Source organism: Scomber japonicus, chromosome 13, assembly GCF_027409825.1.
Source record: "Scomber japonicus isolate fScoJap1 chromosome 13, fScoJap1.pri, whole genome shotgun sequence".
In the NCBI taxonomy this organism is placed as follows: domain Eukaryota; kingdom Metazoa; phylum Chordata; class Actinopteri; order Scombriformes; family Scombridae; genus Scomber; species Scomber japonicus.
In genome coordinates this window covers 24,885,187-24,904,437 of record NC_070590.1, presented here as the reverse complement: position 1 = coordinate 24,904,437, position 19,251 = coordinate 24,885,187, and the positions used below count along the sequence as shown (strand labels likewise).

Below are 19,251 nucleotides of genomic sequence, written 5' to 3'. Positions count from 1 at the left end.
TTGTGTATGTTGTCATCTTTCTTGGTCCCTGAGGTGCTGTTCGCAGCCGGTTACATAAGAGCTGCTGCTGTTTAAGTTAGTCTTATTCTTCATTGTGATGTTTTGTACAAATATGTACTGTAGAGGCCTTTAGTATACAATGCAAGGTAGGTATGCAACAGTGTATTTGCTGTGCTTATATACCTGAATATAATCCATAACATTGGTGTATGATTAACCCTCGACAGACAAGCACAGGTGGATGTGAACAGGGACAACTGTTCAGAGTTTCTTGGCAGAAACTGATGGAAACTAACTGAGTAAAAGTAGGATGATGGAATTGATATTAAATAAGGATCAAAGTGTATTTTCAGTGCCCCCATATCAAATATCACATATGCATGTGTTCACTTGCTACTTAAATGTCATTCAAGAAAAGTGTTGTGTACCACTTTCTTATCTAAAGTATCTAGCTATCAGTTTTCATAATAGGTCACTTGGGTTGCCAGGTTGTGGCTGGTGTTAATCCTCCTCTAGCATGACACTTGATTAGTTTCATTTATCAGGAAGAATCCTCGAATACACTGTTTGACCTCTGACCTCCTGGAAAAGAGCTGCGCACATCTGGGCTTAAAGGCAGCTGTTAACTTCTAAATTTAATGTACAAAGTTACAGACTTGGACCATTTCCCTCAATCCCTCATTAATAACTTATTAGCATTAATTACTGCTTATTAGAATGTCTTGACTCTTTATCAGTAACTGTTAATGACTTCATTCAAGCCAGCTGGATTTTACACAATCTGGCATGCCAAAAGTTGTTCTAATTACTGGCATATAATTGATTCATAAAACATTTGTAAATGACTTATTAACAATTAATGAAGCTGTATCATTAGAACTCATAAACACTTCATGAAGTCTGACTTACTGAAAAAGAAAATGGATTTGAAAGTGTAGCTTTGGAATACAGTTGTATAAACTCTAAAACATGATTATTCAAAAGCCAACATCTACATAGATTTTACTTATCTACATAAAGATGTGAAGGATTATATTTGTGGAAAATGACATACAATTATGACCAGTGTTTTCAAGTATGTCTGGTTCACATCAGAGACTTTGACTTTTTGACTCCATCTGCCGCTCCATTAGTCTTGCCCTACAGCATGTTGTGTGAAAGTCAAGTGGTTGTGGTTAGATATAGTTTGAGTGAACGTGTGCCATCTGCCCTCACTGTGCAATAATGTGGTCAGATAGCTTGATCCACATTTCTAAACCACAAACTCGCATCTATTACTGGCACGAAGGCAAGTGTGACGTTTTTCAAAAGTCATTGTTCTGCATTTCTTCCCTTTTTTCTTTTTTTCTCCCCCTGGATGCGACCCAACACCCTGCAGCCAAAAAAAGCTAACAACCTAGAAATAATAAAGCAGTCTTTAAGGCTGGAAATAGACAGGCGCGCTCCAGTGAGTAACTTGTTCGGCTCCGCGCCTTTTTATAAATAGCGCTGAGTATCTGAGGACACGCTGAAAGGAGGAAAAAATAAAACTGCAAAGCGCTCTGTAAAGTCAGGGGGAATTTATAAATTGGGGGCTTTATAGCGTGAATGGAGTCTATAAATATCACAGTTATGGAACAACCCTAGTTGTACAAAGTTGTGTATGTTGTCATCTTTCTTGGTCCCTGAGGTGCTGTTCGCAGCCGGTTACATAAGAGCTGCTGCTGTTTAAGTTAGTCTTATTCTTCATTGTGATGTTTTGTACAAATATGTACTGTAGAGGCCTTTAGTATACAATGCAAGGTAGGTATGCAACAGTGTATTTGCTGTGCTTATATACCTGAATATAATCCATAACATTGGTGTATGATTAACCCTCGACAGACAAGCACAGGTGGATGTGAACAGGGACAACTGTTCAGAGTTTCTTGGCAGAAACTGATGGAAACTAACTGAGTAAAAGTAGGATGATGGAATTGATATTAAATAAGGATCAAAGTGTATTTTCAGTGCCCCCATATCAAATATCACATATGCATGTGTTCACTTGCTACTTAAATGTCATTCAAGAAAAGTGTTGTGTACCACTTTCTTATCTAAAGTATCTAGCTATCAGTTTTCATAATAGGTCACTTGGGTTGCCAGGTTGTGGCTGGTGTTAATCCTCCTCTAGCATGACACTTGATTAGTTTCATTTATCAGGAAGAATCCTCGAATACACTGTTTGACCTCTGACCTCCTGGAAAAGAGCTGCGCACATCTGGGCTTAAAGGCAGCTGTTAACTTCTAAATTTAATGTACAAAGTTACAGACTTGGACCATTTCCCTCAATCCCTCATTAATAACTTATTAGCATTAATTACTGCTTATTAGAATGTCTTGACTCTTTATCAGTAACTGTTAATGACTTCATTCAAGCCAGCTGGATTTTACACAATCTGGCATGCCAAAAGTTGTTCTAATTACTGGCATATAATTGATTCATAAAACATTTGTAAATGACTTATTAACAATTAATGAAGCTGTATCATTAGAACTCATAAACACTTCATGAAGTCTGACTTACTGAAAAAGAAAATGGATTTGAAAGTGTAGCTTTGGAATACAGTTGTATAAACTCTAAAACATGATTATTCAAAAGCCAACATCTACATAGATTTTACTTATCTACATAAAGATGTGAAGGATTATATTTGTGGAAAATGACATACAATTATGACCAGTGTTTTCAAGTATGTCTGGTTCACATCAGAGACTTTGACTTTTTGACTCCATCTGCCGCTCCATTAGTCTTGCCCTACAGCATGTTGTGTGAAAGTCAAGTGGTTGTGGTTAGATATAGTTTGAGTGAACGTGTGCCATCTGCCCTCACTGTGCAATAATGTGGTCAGATAGCTTGATCCACATTTCTAAACCACAAACTCGCATCTATTACTGGCACGAAGGCAAGTGTGACGTTTTTCAAAAGTCATTGTTCTGCATTTCTTCCCTTTTTTCTTTTTTTCTCCCCCTGGATGCGACCCAACAAAAGCCACAGCCCGACTTTCTAATGGCAGCCATGAACTGCTGCCTTTGGAAAGACCCCTTTAAAACTGTATATTAACATTACACAGAGGAAATATTAACGGCCTGGAGGGTAGCTGGACCCTGGGATTAGACGAAGCAGTAAATCTTAAAGTTGGCGCTTTCCACACAATTTCCACAAAAACTACATTGATGGCATTTCTTTTGCAAGTTTTTTTTTTCACGATTACAAATATGCTTTTTCTGCTTACGCTACACTCAAATCTCTCTCATCTCCCTTTATGAGGGGCTTCGGCGTGGGAAAGACGAGCGACCGACTCCGCTGGGCGAAGACAAAGCGACTGCAGACAGACGTCAGACATCAGACTGCCATCCTGTCTAAAAACGTCCTTCATCTTCAACAGGAAGGAAGTCATTTCTGAGAGCGCTGGCACCAGGGGAGTAAGTCAATGTGATAAAAAAGAAGGAAAAAATAAGCAGAAAGAAACAAGAAGTCATGTCTCACCCTCTGAAAGACGATGAGTGTATTTGTTTTAGCCTTTTAAGGCCATGACCGGCTACTGTGCCCTGGGGGATCTTTGGTGTTAGAAAGAGGAAAATATGAATGTATGAATAAGAAGGGGCGGTAGCTGGTAGAAGTATAAGTAGGCACACTTTAACAAATTGATGGCTAGAACAGCTTGTGTCAGCTCTGGAGTGCTTTTAGCTGACTGGGACTTTCTATTAGCTCTGGGGGCTTTCTGAGTCTTGCAGGGTTGGCACCATTGTTGGCATTGCTTGCCAGCTTGTCCCTGACAGAAGTGAAACCCAAGCACGGGGTAAAAGACTGTAGCATTGACCAGATAGAGCTCCTGACCTGTGTGTGGCACTGTATAGCACGAAACCCACAATATGACCACTTCCTTTTGCACTCAGGTGTTATTTTGGGAACTTGTTTGGAGCTCTTACTCAGAAAGTCAATGGAGCACATCTCAACCACGTATGAAAAATTCACAAAGGAGGAATTATTGAATAATGAATGAAAAAATGACGAGTTATTCAAACAATGTGTAAGTCACTTACTGTTTGTCGGCCTTCTCTCTGTCATCCAGGAAAAACAGCGCGGTTGCCAGGAAAAACATGCCCCCCAGGACGATGATGAAGGGGCACAGCATGAGGGCGTAACCCAGACTGAGGAACTGCCACATTGCTGATGTCGCGTAGCGATGCTGAAGGCCGTCCGAAATCTGCACCCAGGCACACACAGACAAAAAACACATTAGAAAAGAGATTTTATTCTAACTAATCATTCACCAAAAACTCTTAAAAATATCCCTCCATCCTCCATCACACTACAGTACATGACTTTATGCTGGTTATACACTCACTCTGAGCACTTTACCAAAGTGAGATCTGCATGTTTTATCATAGAAACACATCAAACTGACACCCAGCGTGATGTAAGACACCCCGTTTTTTGTTTTAAACCTTGCAGGATTTCACAGCTATTTGCTCATACTGTTCTCGAAGGCTTGAGCAGCGCCGGCGTTCGTCCTGTCATGCACACAGCACATAGGAAAACAACAGCTGGAGGACAGTGGGCGCGAATGATCACATCTACCACCCAGTATCACTTATACGGCAGCTCTCAAGCACACATATATCACCATACTGACAATCGTGACGGAGGGGAGGCTGCTGATGGTTGCTTTTAGCAGATTAGTGGAGTTGTGTGGAGGTATGCGCGGCAGAAACAAGAGGGGCGGGGGGCTTCTCTAGTGTGTGTGAGTAAGAGTCTGAGCGGCCATAGGTCACCCTGGCTGAAGCACATTGATTATATGTTGGTGTCAGCAGAATGAGATTCTCGACGGGGAGAGCTGGAGAACTGCTGACAGGAGGATGTCGGCTGGAGTGTGCAAGTGTTCATATGTGCGAGGCAGGTGTGTACGTGCATCCACGGAGTGAGGGCTCATTAAAGAAAGAGTAAATAAAATGCAATATGTGTATAATACGGTGTACTTTTGCCACTGCAGCCTTTAGTTTGTCACCCATGTGCTTCGCTACAATAAATTGCCTGCAACTTGCACTGTGCAGCTTTACTTAAAATACACAATGAACTGCTGCATGTCTAATTATCGAGCTAGAAGGCATTTTCTTGGGAGATTGCTGAGAGATTGTTCCTGGCTTTCTAAAATACAACGGTGGTGTATACTAGGACGACCGCATGTGTTTGTAGAGTTGAGTACATCAGCTGCAGGCCTGTTTGCTGCACATGTCAAAACCCTATTGTGAACCAAAAAGGATCACTTGTGGTTGCTTAGCAATAACCACCCGTCTATTTTTCTTGAAATTCTCTCCTTTTGCTCATTCATGGGACTTGTGCCAATCTGCATGGGTGACTGTATATCTGCCTGCGCTCAGCATGCGTCATGAAAAGTCCATCGCACTCGCATGCTAAACCTCAGAACTGAGGCGCTGAGCGGTGATGCACCGAGAGCATTCTGGGCCTCGTGGTTCGGGGGTTTGTGCAGGACATTCAGTGTGTCACTCAGAGGAGAGCCGTGCCCCGGAGGCTGGAGAGCAGAGTGAGTGGCTGACTGTAGGGTCACATCTGGGTTATTCTGGTTTGCAGTGTGTGTGTATGTAGGCTGCAGTATTCTGACATTAGGGGCTTGTGGAATTAATTTTCCAGTACTGTAATGTTGAATCAGGTCTCCAACCAACCGTTATTTTAATTATCAATTCATCTGTCAAGTCATTTTATTTATTTAGTTATTTTATTGTTAAGTCAAAGACCAGAAAATTACAAGAAATGGCCACGAAAAGGTTTTTAAAGAGTCCAAGATGATGTCATCAAATTGTCATGGCCTCATATTTTTGGACTCTTTGTGCTCTCTTGGTTTCCAGTGTGTGTTCAGTCATTTGGTTTTGCTTATTTATATATTTGGGTTTTGTAAATGTATTTGCTGGGTTTTGATTTTCAGTTTGTTCCGTGTCTTTCTGACCTGCCCTGTTCCTTGGCCCTTCACTAGCCAATCAGCACACAGCCTGCCCTTGTTTTGTGCCTCCTGTTCCTTGTTGTTTGATTAGTTTGGTTTGTATTTAAGTCTATTTTTTCTTCAGTTCTTGTTGGCTCCTTTGTCTTTGTTCATGTCAGTCTATCAGTTTTTGTCTGTTCTTGTCAGTTCTCGTCAAATCTCGCCAGTTTATGAATGAAGACTGTTTCCGTCAGACCTACCTTCAGTCTCTTACATTTGAGTCCACCTGCTCCACACTCTCTCTATTGTGACACAAACTGCTTTTTTGTCCAAGTAACAGACCTGCTTGATAAATTACTAACTAAAAATAAACTCAAACTGACATATTTACTTCAGTAGACTTAAAGTGATCCAGACAGTCTCACAGTATTTCAAAGTGTTGTATATCTAAATGTGTCAGTAGGAAGTTAGTAGGATATAGGACACTGGGTTTTATTTGATCTGCACAAACAATACAGCATCAGTCTCTAAGCATTTTTCTTAATGCCAGTTTTGTGGAATCTTTTGTAGAGCTTGTCAGTACTTGGAGCAAACTTACCAGGCTTTGACACTAGTTTAACATTTCTATTGACGGAAATAACAAAAAACAGGACACTTTCAATTGAGCTTGACAGCTGCATCTGTTGCCGGCTTGTCAGGCCCCCGGCAGAGGAGCTTGAGGATCAGTTTGATTCTCTAATCAAAGACTTCCACTGCTTTTGTTAGCATGACCTAGGCTGTGAGCCAGAGACTTGGCAATAAAACACAATGTAAACAAGTAAAACTAAGGAGGTCTATTGTCTCTTAGCAATTTACTGGCACCCAAGTACATGATATGAAAATCAGATTGTAGTATGACCTCGATTTTACATCAACGGTTCTTAATCTCTCACGTTTGTGTGTCCTCTATGCACTTTTCCTTGCTTCTTGTATGCTCAAATAAGGCATACAGAATGAATACCTCCATGAATTTCCTATTTAACATCAGAAATGTTCATTCTGTATTTAGAATGAGAGGAATGCTGGTTGACAGTCTGAGGTGGATCCTGTTTTACACTCCATTGAATAACAAGCAGCACTTGTATTCTGCGCTCCTGAACACTATTATTTGGGTGCAAGTGTGTGTGTGTGTGTGTGTGTGTGTGTGTGTGTGTGTGTGTGTGTGTGCAGTTTGGAGGGTTGGGGGATTGGCTGACCTTGAGAGGCCTACCGTCCTAGTAAGAATCACCCTCTCATCTCCTGACCAATCAAATACGCTAACCCTGGCCCCTCCTGGGAACCATGAAATTTACTCGAAAACGCCCTGACAGGCTGAAGAGCAGTGGTGAAATCACAACTCTGTTCGGCGGCCCTCCTGAGACGTGTGCTAAAAGCTCCTCTTGTACCTCACTTTGCACTAGCCCACTTAAAGCGAGAGCTGAACCGGTATCTGAATGCATCGTGTGTATGAATGGAGAGCTTACAGACCGTCTGTATGTTTGAGCTGGGGCATTCAAAACCAGGGGTAAGCCTTAAAGATATTCACACTGTGATAGAAGCGCTTCTGAGAGAGTCTTACCAGGCCTATCAGGTACGGACTTCCCGCGTCACCCAGGAGATGAGAGGTGAAGCTCTGAAATGCGACCGCCGTTGCTCTCCGGGTGGGAATAACGACAAACTGTACAGAGATGGAGAGAGGGTGAAAAATGCATGAGATCGTGTAAGATGTTGAAGAGACAGAGGTAGAAAGATTCACTCAGTCGTGTTAAAACAAGCCCTGCAGTCTTCAATTATGAACCTAGAGCCCACCTCATTAGGTCAGGTAACCCCAGACAGAACTGTCAGTCACAGTTAAAAATGTCAGTAATGGCCTGTCTCTGTCTTTACATACTCACCACAGTCTCCAGGCTAATTACGAATTAAGGAGATGGCTGGTACACCCACCTTACAGGAAGTCTCATTTCATTCGGCTCACTGTTTTCACTTTTTGAGGCCAAAACATTCAAATTCCTTCAGAGAAAGGGCTCCTCTCTGTTTGTTTCCATGAGCGGAGTATGAATCAATTTCGGCAGAGGCAGTAATTATCAGCTCCACCCGAGCCGTAGCCTACAAAGCCCGAGCCCACTCAAACTTTTCACAGCTCAAAATAAGATGCGGCGTCTAATGGGAACATTTGGTATAGTGTGTTGCTGGAATTTCCACTGACCCAGTGGATAAGTATAGGTTTTCAGTTCTTACCATTAAAATGTCCGCTGTTATGGCCCAGTTCAAGAACAGCAGCGTCTCTCCTATGAAGATGCAAACCTTAAAATAAAGATGGAGAAATCGTACAGTTAGTGGTGCTAATCAACATCGGTCAATTCCATCTGCACAAAAAACTTGGTAACGAGACACAAAGCCAGAAGAGGAGGTTTGTGTTGCAGATCTTGCTACCGTGTGTGGGAATCTGCTGCTGAGTAAAAAGTGCTTTGGTTGCTGCGGTTTAAAAACATGTTATTATGCCGTGGCCCAATTATATGTGGATGTGCAGGCCTTCATTTTGGTCCCGCTGAGCCGAGTATTTAGCCGACGAGCTGAAAAACAGCACGGGATGATAAGGATTGTTTATTCTTGACAGGGCCATAAATTAAATCTGGAAACATTTTAACACTTCCCAAGTTTAGATCCAGCTGCAAGATCTGAATTTATGTCCTACTTCTGGATGGGTGTGGGAGCTGAAAATGTAAACTTTAAATAACATGGTGGAGTTGACATAAAGGATTTTAAATGTACAGTGCATGTGGGCTACTGTATATGCGCACAGGCTGGTACTATATACTGTATACTATATCCTGTACTTGTACTGCAGCTGGTGTTGCTATTTGGCAGCTTTCTTAAAAACAGACCCAGTGGGATTTGGTTGCAGCGGAATCTAGTGTATCTGTATTAGCTGGTTTTAGTCTGGCGCAGTTTTAATACGACCGGTTGATGTGTGTTTCCTGCTGGGGAATAACCCTTGTGCCACTTTGCTAGACCTACACAACAGCTACAGAGAGCTACAGAGGCAACTTGACAGCGGAAATGTAGACACGTCTGTTGTGAGAGCTGCAAACCAGACACTGTGACCGACATGTTGCCTCTTAGACGAGAGAAAGCCTTTCTTCTCCAGATTAGCCGAGTGTTGACGAGACAACAGCTGCGAGGGGTCAATCGGCCTCGACAGCAGAGCCGACCGTTACAACCACATTACGCCTTATAATATGACACATCTGTCAATGTCTCGCCATGAAACCTGAGCTGGTCACTTACAACTGCTGCTGTACTGTAAGATGATTTAATATTGTACAGTGGAGTCGTCCGAGAACACCGGCTTGCGTAAGAATACGTGAAGTTGAAATTTTAACCGGTTTCTGTTTAAAGATGATTGTTTTTGTATGTTTTCACACAGTAAAAAACGTAATTCTTGGGAGCTGATCTCAGGTCAAATCCTTATATCTTTACCCTTTCTGACCTATGATATAAACCAGAAGTAACTTGAGAGTATCATAAAAAGCTCTTTCTGTCACACAGCATGTAGTGTAAAATCGAGTTGAACAGATGTGTAATCATGTAATTTATGTTGATACTTCCGCACCTCATTGTCTCATTGAATTCATGGCCAGGTGTTTGACACAGGCAGATGTTTGCCTTGTCAAACATCTGATAAATATGTACCTTTGAACATCACCACTTAGACAAGTAATTATTCATCACTTAGTCATTCATAGTTATTAATATGCTTGTTGAGTATTTTCATTCTTTTCTGGTTTTAGTGTGTTATCACAGTTTCATACATTTTATAAATACACTCTTGCATGTTGAGTGTAAACTAAACACACTAGCAATCTGATCCAGTAGCAAGATGCCATGAAGTCAGAGGCCAGATTTGACGAGGTCGGCCAAGGTCACATATTTAGGATATGGAATCCTGTTTGTTATGTTTGCTTACACGCATGGGAAATATTTCCTATCTTTTCCCGCTTTTCAGTATTACTAATAGCCAACTTGTTGAGGGTCAGTTCCTATTCCTTCAGCTCTGATAAGAGTGAGATTTGCACGCTCGGTAAGTCCAACTGCATTGTTTTTGAGCAGTGATTGTTAAGTTGCACCCTTCCTGCTTCACAAGGCAATTAGACTCACAAGGTCTCTGCTTATTGGTCTGAGACTCTTAACTTTTGGCTAGATGAGGTATTAACTTTAGCAACTTGCAGCAGCTCCTGAGGTCATCTCAATCCAACCTGCAATTCAGGCTGTTCATTACGAGGAGCGACAGCCATGTACTACCCTGACACTCTGAAAAGGAAGTCTGGTTGGCTTTTTACTCGCGAAGCTTCTATTGGACTTGCATAACAAGAGTATTTTTTGTCAGCTCGAGTATTTCACCTAGTTCGGTGTCTCTCTTCTGCTCCACTGAAGTGTAGAAGAGAGAAGTGCGACCGTAAATGACAACAAAACGCGTAGAGATAGTAGAGACTATCACACTGAGCTGAAATGAAATGAGTGCACATAAATTAAAGGTAAATAACATGAATAAATATAGTCTCTACTGCAAACTCAAATTACATGTGGGCTGCTGAGCGTCCACTCTTGTCACAAGGGTTCCACTTCAATTATTCCACAAAACAGAAAAAAACTGTTTGGTACATCTCAACATCAACTTTTACAGTCAGTTGGGTTTTTTTGCCTACAATTTGCTGCCAGACACTTGGCAGCACTTCTTCTCAAACAGCTGAGCTCACAAACCCTCAATTTGGCTTTAAGATAGACATCACTAAGACTAACCTGTATTTTGATTTATTGAAGTTCATGATGGAGAATAGTTTTTCTCAAAGATGTGTGGTCAGCTTGAACATTTTTGGAAAACTCCAGGAAGGATGGGGTAATTCTCTCAGAAATTGTCCAAGCGTGTCTGCTTTTCCAGTTGCCTTTCTGAACTTGGCTTTGAGCTCAAAATTGCACTCTAAGTCAATGAGCTCCATTTGCAGCACACTGGGGATATTTTGCACATCGAAGGAGAAGTTGTCTGCAAAAATTTGGAAAGTAGCACTGTGTGTCTTGATGTCTGCAAACCGCTGGTCAAATTCCTGCTATAGTTTCTCAATGGGATCAACATATTTCTCACCACTGAATGTTGTGCCCTCCTCCACAAAAGACCTACATGCTGGGAAATAGAAGAGTTTTTTCTCAGAGAGCTGGGTTTTCCATAACTTTGGGTTTTGTGGTGAATTCTTTGACATTTTCAAAAGCTGCAGTAACAAGCTGGCCCGGGCCCTGCAACTTCAAATGGAGCGTGTTCAACTTCTGTGTGATGTCAACTAGAAAAACTAGGTCCTTTAGCCATTTGTGATCATCAAGCTGAGAATGAGCCATCCTGCTATTCCATCAACGTCTTTACTTCTGTTCTCAACTCAATAAACCTCCTCAGGACATTTTCTCTACAGAGCCAACGTACCTCTGAAGTACAGAACATCACATTATGCTGAGCCAATTTCCTCCAAAAAGGCATACAACTGGCGGTGCTGTTAGGCCCTGGATCTTATGTAACTGATGCATTTCATGATGACAGACGTCACTTTGTCAAACTTCAAGCACTTGCTGCAAAGTGCCTGCTGATGAATAATGCAGTCCAGAGCGATCGTTGAATCTACACCTTCCTCCTCCAATTTTCTTTGAAACAGTACCAGTCAGTTTCTCCTGCCTGTCATTGATGCTGCACCCACTGTGGTTATTCCTGCATGCAACTTGGTGACTATGAGCCATAGAATACACACTGAAACGTTTGGCTTTGTCACATAACTGATAATAAATGTCACATGATAGCTCAGTAATCCGCTCTACCACTGACAACAGGCTGATAGACTGATGCTGCTGATTTGACTCCTTTTTTCTGGACAGATAATATTTGCAATGTGGAGCATGCAGTCTTTTATAAGCTGAACTTTGGATATCTCACTCACCAAACAACTTGTTTCAGCTGTCACAATTTTCCTTGCTTGCTTTCTGGAAGAAAGCATCAATTGCTCTTTCCTCAGCTGTATAGCTTTTTTCTTCCTTTCATCTCCCTGGTACTTCACATACTGCTCAATATGTTGAGCTGAATAATGGCACTTGAGGTTATATTCCTTTAGCAGTTTTCTCTTTGCAGTTGAGGTAGGGGGCATTTCCATTCAACTTAAATTAAAATAATACATCTCTCACTTCTCCTGAAACCGTCTGTGGTCTTCATCAACTTTTCTTTTGGCTTTTGAAAGAGACATCTTGACTGAACATTGAAGATAATGTTAGAAGGATGCCAAATGTTTTTTTCTTTCCACTTGGTTTCACTCGGTGTTCACAATGACTCATTTGCATGAGAGAACTTGTGGGCTGTATTTCGCTATAATTTGATATCAAGTGACAGGCTGTACTGAATTGTGTGTGTGTGTGTGTTAGGTGGAGGGGGAAGCTGTGACTTGCCCATGTGTTGAGAGTTAGAGACCCCATGCTCTACTGCTCTTTGCTGTCATGTATGGGATAGCGTATTGAATTTACAGAAAATGTGCTATATTGTGATATGTATCTGGATATAAAATTGCTTATACTGGGACATGAGATTTTGGTCTGATTGCACAACCCTCAGGCAAGGTGTTCTCTAACTCCTTTATTCCAGATTTAAACATTAACGCCACCCTGAAGAGCTTTCACTTACTAGATTGATTGTCAGACTTTCCCTTTTAATTCTCAGACCCTTAGGCTAATCCATAATTAACATACTAATGTCGCTATTTGTCAGAGGGACATTTTTCACTGAGGACTTGTTGATTCTTGAAGGTAGGAAAGTAAAATCAGGCGTAATTACAACTCCCTCCACTGTTCGACTAACACATAATCAGAGATACTTTAAAAATGTAGTCAGTAACATAATCAAAGTATCAAAATATTAAAGCAACTTGATTACTCTTGGATGACCTTAGTATCAAATATGCAAATAAAGATGTGAAAAAAAAAGACTTCTACTTAAGTGTATTCTGTATGACAAAAAAAAAGGCATCTTGGAAAAGAAAATGGGGAAAGATATTTAGCATCAAAATGTGTCCTCTCCTCTGTCTATTTTTCCATGAAGCACATTTAGGCAGTAGCCCTTAAATCTACTATATAGGTGCTCAACACATGATGTGCGTCACAGAGAACACTCTCAGGGAAAGCCTGTGACGAAACAGCGCTCAGCCCACTGGCTGTGTGGAGGTATCACACAGGCATACTGTATGTCGCAGCAGGGGAAGACCTCCTGCCGCTTTTCGTTCCTCCTCCGTGAGAGCTTAGTACCCCTCCACAGCTCTTCTTATAGAAATGGCAGCGACAGACTTTTATGTCCTTTTTCATGCAGTTCTGTCTACGTGATACATCTGACACTTATTATATAACTGTCGTATTGAACATGCTCGGCGACCAGTGACACGCTGTCAGCTCTAGGCATGTTAGACACGCATAGTCATCCCGGAGGAGAGCCATGTGTTATGTGCTCTACAAGCTGTCATATACCCAGGCCTCTCTTTTAACTTATTTATAAGAGTCTTTTGGACTGCCACAGAGCACATTGACCGTCACTTTGTGCGTGTGTGTACCAGCTGTGAACACCTGTATGTGCCATGTGGTATCATCCTCTACTCATTATCATGGATCAGTGAGTTGTCTTCATGTTCCTGCTTCGGCTTTTTTTCTGCAACTTTAATGGACTACAGCCTGTCTTTTTTCTGTATCCTAATTACATAACACCATTCCATATATTCAGTTACTCCTCAAGCCTGCACATTTCATGCACAAGATTTGCAGGAAATGACCCTTACATAAGCTCCTATGATGTTCTTCTTGGCCACCACGAAGATGAGGCAGATGAAGATGGCCGAGCCCAGCATGCTGACGGCGCACACCAGCGGATCGGCTCGCTCGGTCCTCTGGCGGCACAGTCGTGTGGTGGCCGCCCCGATGACCACGCCTAACAGCCCGGTCACACAGGTGATCGCCCCGAAGATCAGACTAGACAGGAGAGCAGAGAAGAGAAGAAACAAACTGTTATTTCATTTATAATTATATTTATTTAACAGAGCTACTCTCAGTATATAATGGCATCCATTGTAAGGGAAAGTTAATCCTACTTTAATTAATCTTACTTAATTCTACTTGTTGCTGGTTTCATTCTTTTTGCAAGGTTTCAGGTTACAGCAGTCAAACAGAAGCAGCAGTGACTTCAAAGCCTGCACTCTTTGTTCACTCATTAGTTTAGTTTAGTCAACCTCTCACCTGTCTGTGCTACTGCAGATCTCTTTGGTGCAGGGCTCTGCTGTCTTCTGCACCACCTGGGCTCTGGTCAGGTAGATGGGGATCCACATACCAAACGCACCCGTAGCAAAGGACACGGCAGAAGTTGCAAACGAGGAGAACACATAGCTCCGACTAGCCGTGAAGGAACACAGATATACACAAATAAACAGGTGATTATGTCAGCTTATGAAAGCCAAAAATAAACAAAGCAGCGTTATCTGTCACACAATCTCAAACATCTCACTCGCTCTGACTTTCTCTTTGTGTAAAACCAAATCTGATAACAACTGCAAAAGATAATACAAGAGGATTTTCTGAGATTATCTGGCAGATTAATCTCCGAGGTGAGAAAATGAGAAATCAAAGCAGCTCTGATGCTAAACGGCATGTAAACTGGATGATATGCAGCTCGGGCTGACAGTTTTATGTAGGAGACCAAAATAACACACTGTTTAACGCTTTTCGTGTTTCCATTGGTGGTAAATGTGGGAGATCGTAAATAGGTAGAAGTCACACTGTGCACAAGACAAATTAATGTGGTTGCTTTCCAAAAATAGCTCCAATAAACCTGTGTGGCTACATTAACTATAGCATTAACAACATTTTTAAAAAAGAAATGTCGCCCATAGGTCATATAGTAACAAAAGCACACAGTGTCAGGGATGCAAAGCTCCCTTCACAGTTCAGCAGCATTGCAGAGCAGTAGCAAGTGAATGATACTGCTTCACTGTGTCTGGTGTTGATATTTCCATGCCTTTAAGGGCTTCCATAGACAAACCATGAATAAATGTATGCAAATAAGTGTATTTTTATATCCAAAACCAATAAAACTCATTCAAAAGATCTGATATATAATACAGGGTGCCTAGCTGACTCCTAAAACCTGGTGTTTTCCTTTTTAAAATGAACAGGCCTTACTTCTTGGCGAGTGCCTTCATGTCACAGGCCCATGAGGTTTTGATGCATGCTCCCATCTGGTTGACGCAGCCTCTCTTTGGCTCAGGCACGAAGAGCAGGATCAGAGCCCCCGCCGTCATCCCTAAAACCGGGGACACCTATTGAAACATGACAGCTTTGTGAGTTCTCAGATCATGTGAACACATCATCTTGACATGATATTTCAGAGTGGGGTCAGACTTGGGAGGGGTTAGGAGAGGGGGACACATGAGACAAAGAACAGTGTGTTTGCAATCTGAATGGACGGCCACTGTGTTTGCCAATATGTCTGACAGTCTATATAAGCCCTCTACAGTTAAGAGCATTCCCTGTGCTTACTCAGTTGGCACTGTGTGTGTGTGTGTGTGTGTGTGTGTGTGTGTGTGTGTGTGTGTGTGTGTGTGTGTGTGTGTGTGTCTGTGTATGCATACAAGACTCTACAAGAGCCTTTTGGCTTTGAGAGATGCTTTGTGAGCGCTGCACTAAGGTGAAAACCTCAAAAGTGCCCATCTGCTATTATATTCACCATCATCTTTTATGGGTTATGAAGGAGCATGTTTGTGCATGTGTGTGTGTGTGGGGGGGGGGGGGGCAAAAACAAAGACAAAAGGCAGGGCGGGATGTGCGGTAGAAGATTTGTTCGACTCATATAAATAGCTCACAAAAGCAAAACCAATTTCATCTGTCAGTGGAAATTCATCATATTATATTCTGTAGCTTATAAAAGCCCATTTATATGCATAAGTACTGCGGTACTGTGCGACGTGTGTGTGTGTGTGTGGAGACGTGCATGTGCGAGTGTGCCCTAAAGATTTTCACGCAGGGAGTAATTCTGAGTCTGATGTGGCTCATATTGATGCAGCACAACATAGTAGTTATGGTCTCAAAGATGTGGGGGATTACACCAACACAGATAGTTTTCTTTCTCATTTTGTATCTTCTCTGCAATCTTCAGCTTAATTGTATCGACCTCTACATTAAAAGCATCTTATGACATGCAGCTAAATGGCAGATTCAGAGATTCACCTCTTTTCATAAAGAAAATGACTTTCTGCTTTGTTTGGCTCAACTTTTACACTCAACTCCCCTCATAATTATTCAGGAGACACTTGGAGACTGTGACCTTCGACCTGTGTCTCCCACTGGGCCCATTAGACACTTCCTGCATGGATGGTTAGCAATCAAACAAATTAGCTAGTGCCCTCTCCTACTCCTCCTTTCTGTGCTATTCCCCTTGTTCCTTCTCGCCGTTCACATTTTCTCCAAACAAGGAAGGTGGCTGGAACACGGCGGGCAAAAACAAGCGGAAGTGCTTGCAGTGTTTTTTCCTTAAAGCAGGATACCAGCGTAAGAGAATCTGTTTCATGTCTTGGTATTTGTTTTCCTCTACATGCCACACCGGTGATTAATTGGCTTTGAGATTGTTTTATTGGAATGTCGTTGTGACCACTGTGGAACAAACCGCCCTGATCTTTTGTTAATTTTTTTTTTTTTTTAATGCTCTACTCAAGACAAGAAGAGAATGGTCTTCCTGTTTCCTCAAACCGAGCAAGCTGTCATGTCCAGGAATCTCTTCCACGCTGAGGGAGTGTTTAATGTCTTCCTTTTTGAATGTCAGTCGGTTCATAAGAAGAGTCGGGCCATAATTTGTTTTAAGGATTTTAAAAGCTGACCCCGACGTCGGCGGCCCCTGTGGAGTCCTGTTAGACCTTTTCATTGGTTTCTCTCCATTACGACTGGTATGCCTTACAGAGCTGTTTTCTTCTAAAACGTTTTGTCTTGTACTCAGTGGAGCCCCAGTAAAAAAGTGCTATGAAAACAGTGATTTATGCTCCTGATTTAACACCTGTGTCTGCTCCTATAAGCACACATTAAGCAGTCCAGCAAGGGTTTGAAGCAATGCCCTACGAAGCTGGGACACGTCAGCAAATATCTACTGATAGATTTCTCAAGAGCTGAAATGAACCTTTTCTTGATAGTGTTCCAGCTTAATGTTCTTGGAGCACCTTTTGAGTATTTTGCGAGCACATAATGTAGAAACAATGAGTCTTTGTGTCAAGTTCAACTGAAACCTTGTCCCCTTCACTATCACAGAGGCTGACATGGAACAGATTTTTAGCTTTCTCTCAACAGCAGCTTCTCCTCAAATGCTCATCAGGGCCTTGAATGTCTTTCACTTGAATTTCCATTCACTTTCAATTGTTCTCTTTTTGTTATTGTAGAGTAGATGGAAACTGGTGGCTGTGTCCTTTTTGATGTGAAGACACATTTGAGTGACCAAACACAAAAGACAAGCACTCTTGAAAGTACCTGGCACCAAGTATCAGGTTCAGTTAAAGGAAGTATTTTTTTTCCACCCAAAGAGTGCAGAGAACAATGAAAAAAATGTAGAAACTTTAAGCTATTTTTCATGAAGTTCCTGTAGTGAAAACATGATACAAAGGTTGAGGAAGCACTGACACCAAGATATGTCAGTGAGGCCAACATTGATCCTGTTTCACCAGAAACCACCCCTGTGGGTGAAGCGCAATGAAAGATAAATGAGTTGAGAAAGAATGAGCTGGCATCAACCTTGAACTTTCATAGAAATCCACTTTCCATCAATTATGTATACGGCTCCTGAGTTTGAACAAATGAGATGATGTTGACTGAGTTTGATGTTCAAATGTTTTTTTAATTATATACAACATTCTTAAAAGGGGTCCTGAAGGAGGCTTAGGGGGCTGAGCTAATGCTGATGTTGATGTGTGTGAAAGTTGTTCAACCGTTAGCTCTCCCTGCTCTGTCACTTCACTGCAATGTCAGCGTCTGGACCGCCTGTTCAACTATGTGTGTCCCGTGGTGCTTCTGCCACCACTGACCCCTCTGACCCCAGATCCATGACAGGCCTCACCACTGTGCCCTGCAGGAGGGGCTCTTCATCTGTCTTTGTGAGCGTGTGTGTGAGTGTGTGCAGTGCTGGAGGATGATGGTGATGCCCTTACCCTCAGTGCCCAGTGCCAGTCTCCCGCAGCTTCCTTGGCGCTGGAGCCCAGGATGTAACCCAAACCACTGCAGGAAGACAGAAAGACTGCGTATTAGCAACATTATATACATTAGTCTGCACACATTCTATATAAAGCATATGAGTCAGTGTCCTGAGTTGACAGAATGTGTCATTTCCATCACTTAAGCTTACATCTACATCCTGTTTGCAGTCTGATTAAAGCAGTGTTGAGTGTTTGGGCACTTGATGTGGAGAGCTTTTGACAGCGTTGTTGATCAAAGCACCGGTAGCAACTTGGCTAGCTGGTCTATTTGTGGACGTGTGATTTGCGCATGTAGTCATGAAACGCAGGTGCAAAGTTACCGCCCATGAGAAAACACAACGCAGCACTTACACGGTAGTCTAACAGAAAGTAACTGAATTCTGCTGCAGTTTACCTGACGTAAAGGGTGTTGTCTGTGTGTCATAAAGGGAAATAACAGTGAAATGCTTTGAGAAAGAAATGTTGCTAGATCAGATCAGATCAGATAAATGGGCTCCTATGCTGTGGTAAGCCTGCTAGTGCTGTAAGATAGCATCAGCATTTAAAGGACAAACAGGATTCAAGCCGTAACCTGAAGGTACAAGTGACAAAAGATGTGTTAACTGCCAGTTTAGTATGTGGGTGTTATCTCCAAAACAGTCATGCAACAGTGAATTCTTCTTTGATATTTGTTTGTGATTACCATGACCTGAACAGCTTCCAGTATAGTAAACTTCTTGAGAATGACACAGCTTTCTATATTTAACCCAGATGCTCTCATACAGGATTAATACCGACAACTTAAAATTGTCTCTTTACCTCAGCAAAACACTGAATGAGAGAATATAATTGGGAAGAATGGTGTTTATCCCTTTAATGGAGTTCAATAAATGTAGACAATCAATTCCACAAAAGCTCTGAAACTGTTCTGGAGTCTCATGACACTTGATGTTGGTTTATCCTTTTATTTGTGTCCAATCTGTAGATAATTGCCGCTTTCTAAAACTAGA

At 41.9% G+C, this 19,251-nt stretch overlaps 1 protein-coding gene across 1 annotated transcript in view; it reads right to left on the bottom strand.

Annotated features, from left to right (window-relative positions):
- Window positions 1-19,251, bottom strand: part of spns2 (SPNS lysolipid transporter 2, sphingosine-1-phosphate) — a 68,673-nt gene that overhangs the window by 8,711 nt on the left and 40,711 nt on the right. Inside the window, exons 5-11 of the mRNA XM_053331791.1 lie at window positions 18,218-18,284; window positions 15,216-15,352; window positions 14,277-14,429; window positions 13,823-14,012; window positions 8,217-8,282; window positions 7,558-7,656; window positions 4,066-4,229 (exon numbers count right to left, since the gene is read on the bottom strand). Coding sequence (XP_053187766.1) covers window positions 4,066-4,229; window positions 7,558-7,656; window positions 8,217-8,282; window positions 13,823-14,012; window positions 14,277-14,429; window positions 15,216-15,352; window positions 18,218-18,284 — 876 coding nt within the window. The remainder of the gene's footprint in view (window positions 1-4,065; window positions 4,230-7,557; window positions 7,657-8,216; window positions 8,283-13,822; window positions 14,013-14,276; window positions 14,430-15,215; window positions 15,353-18,217; window positions 18,285-19,251) is intronic.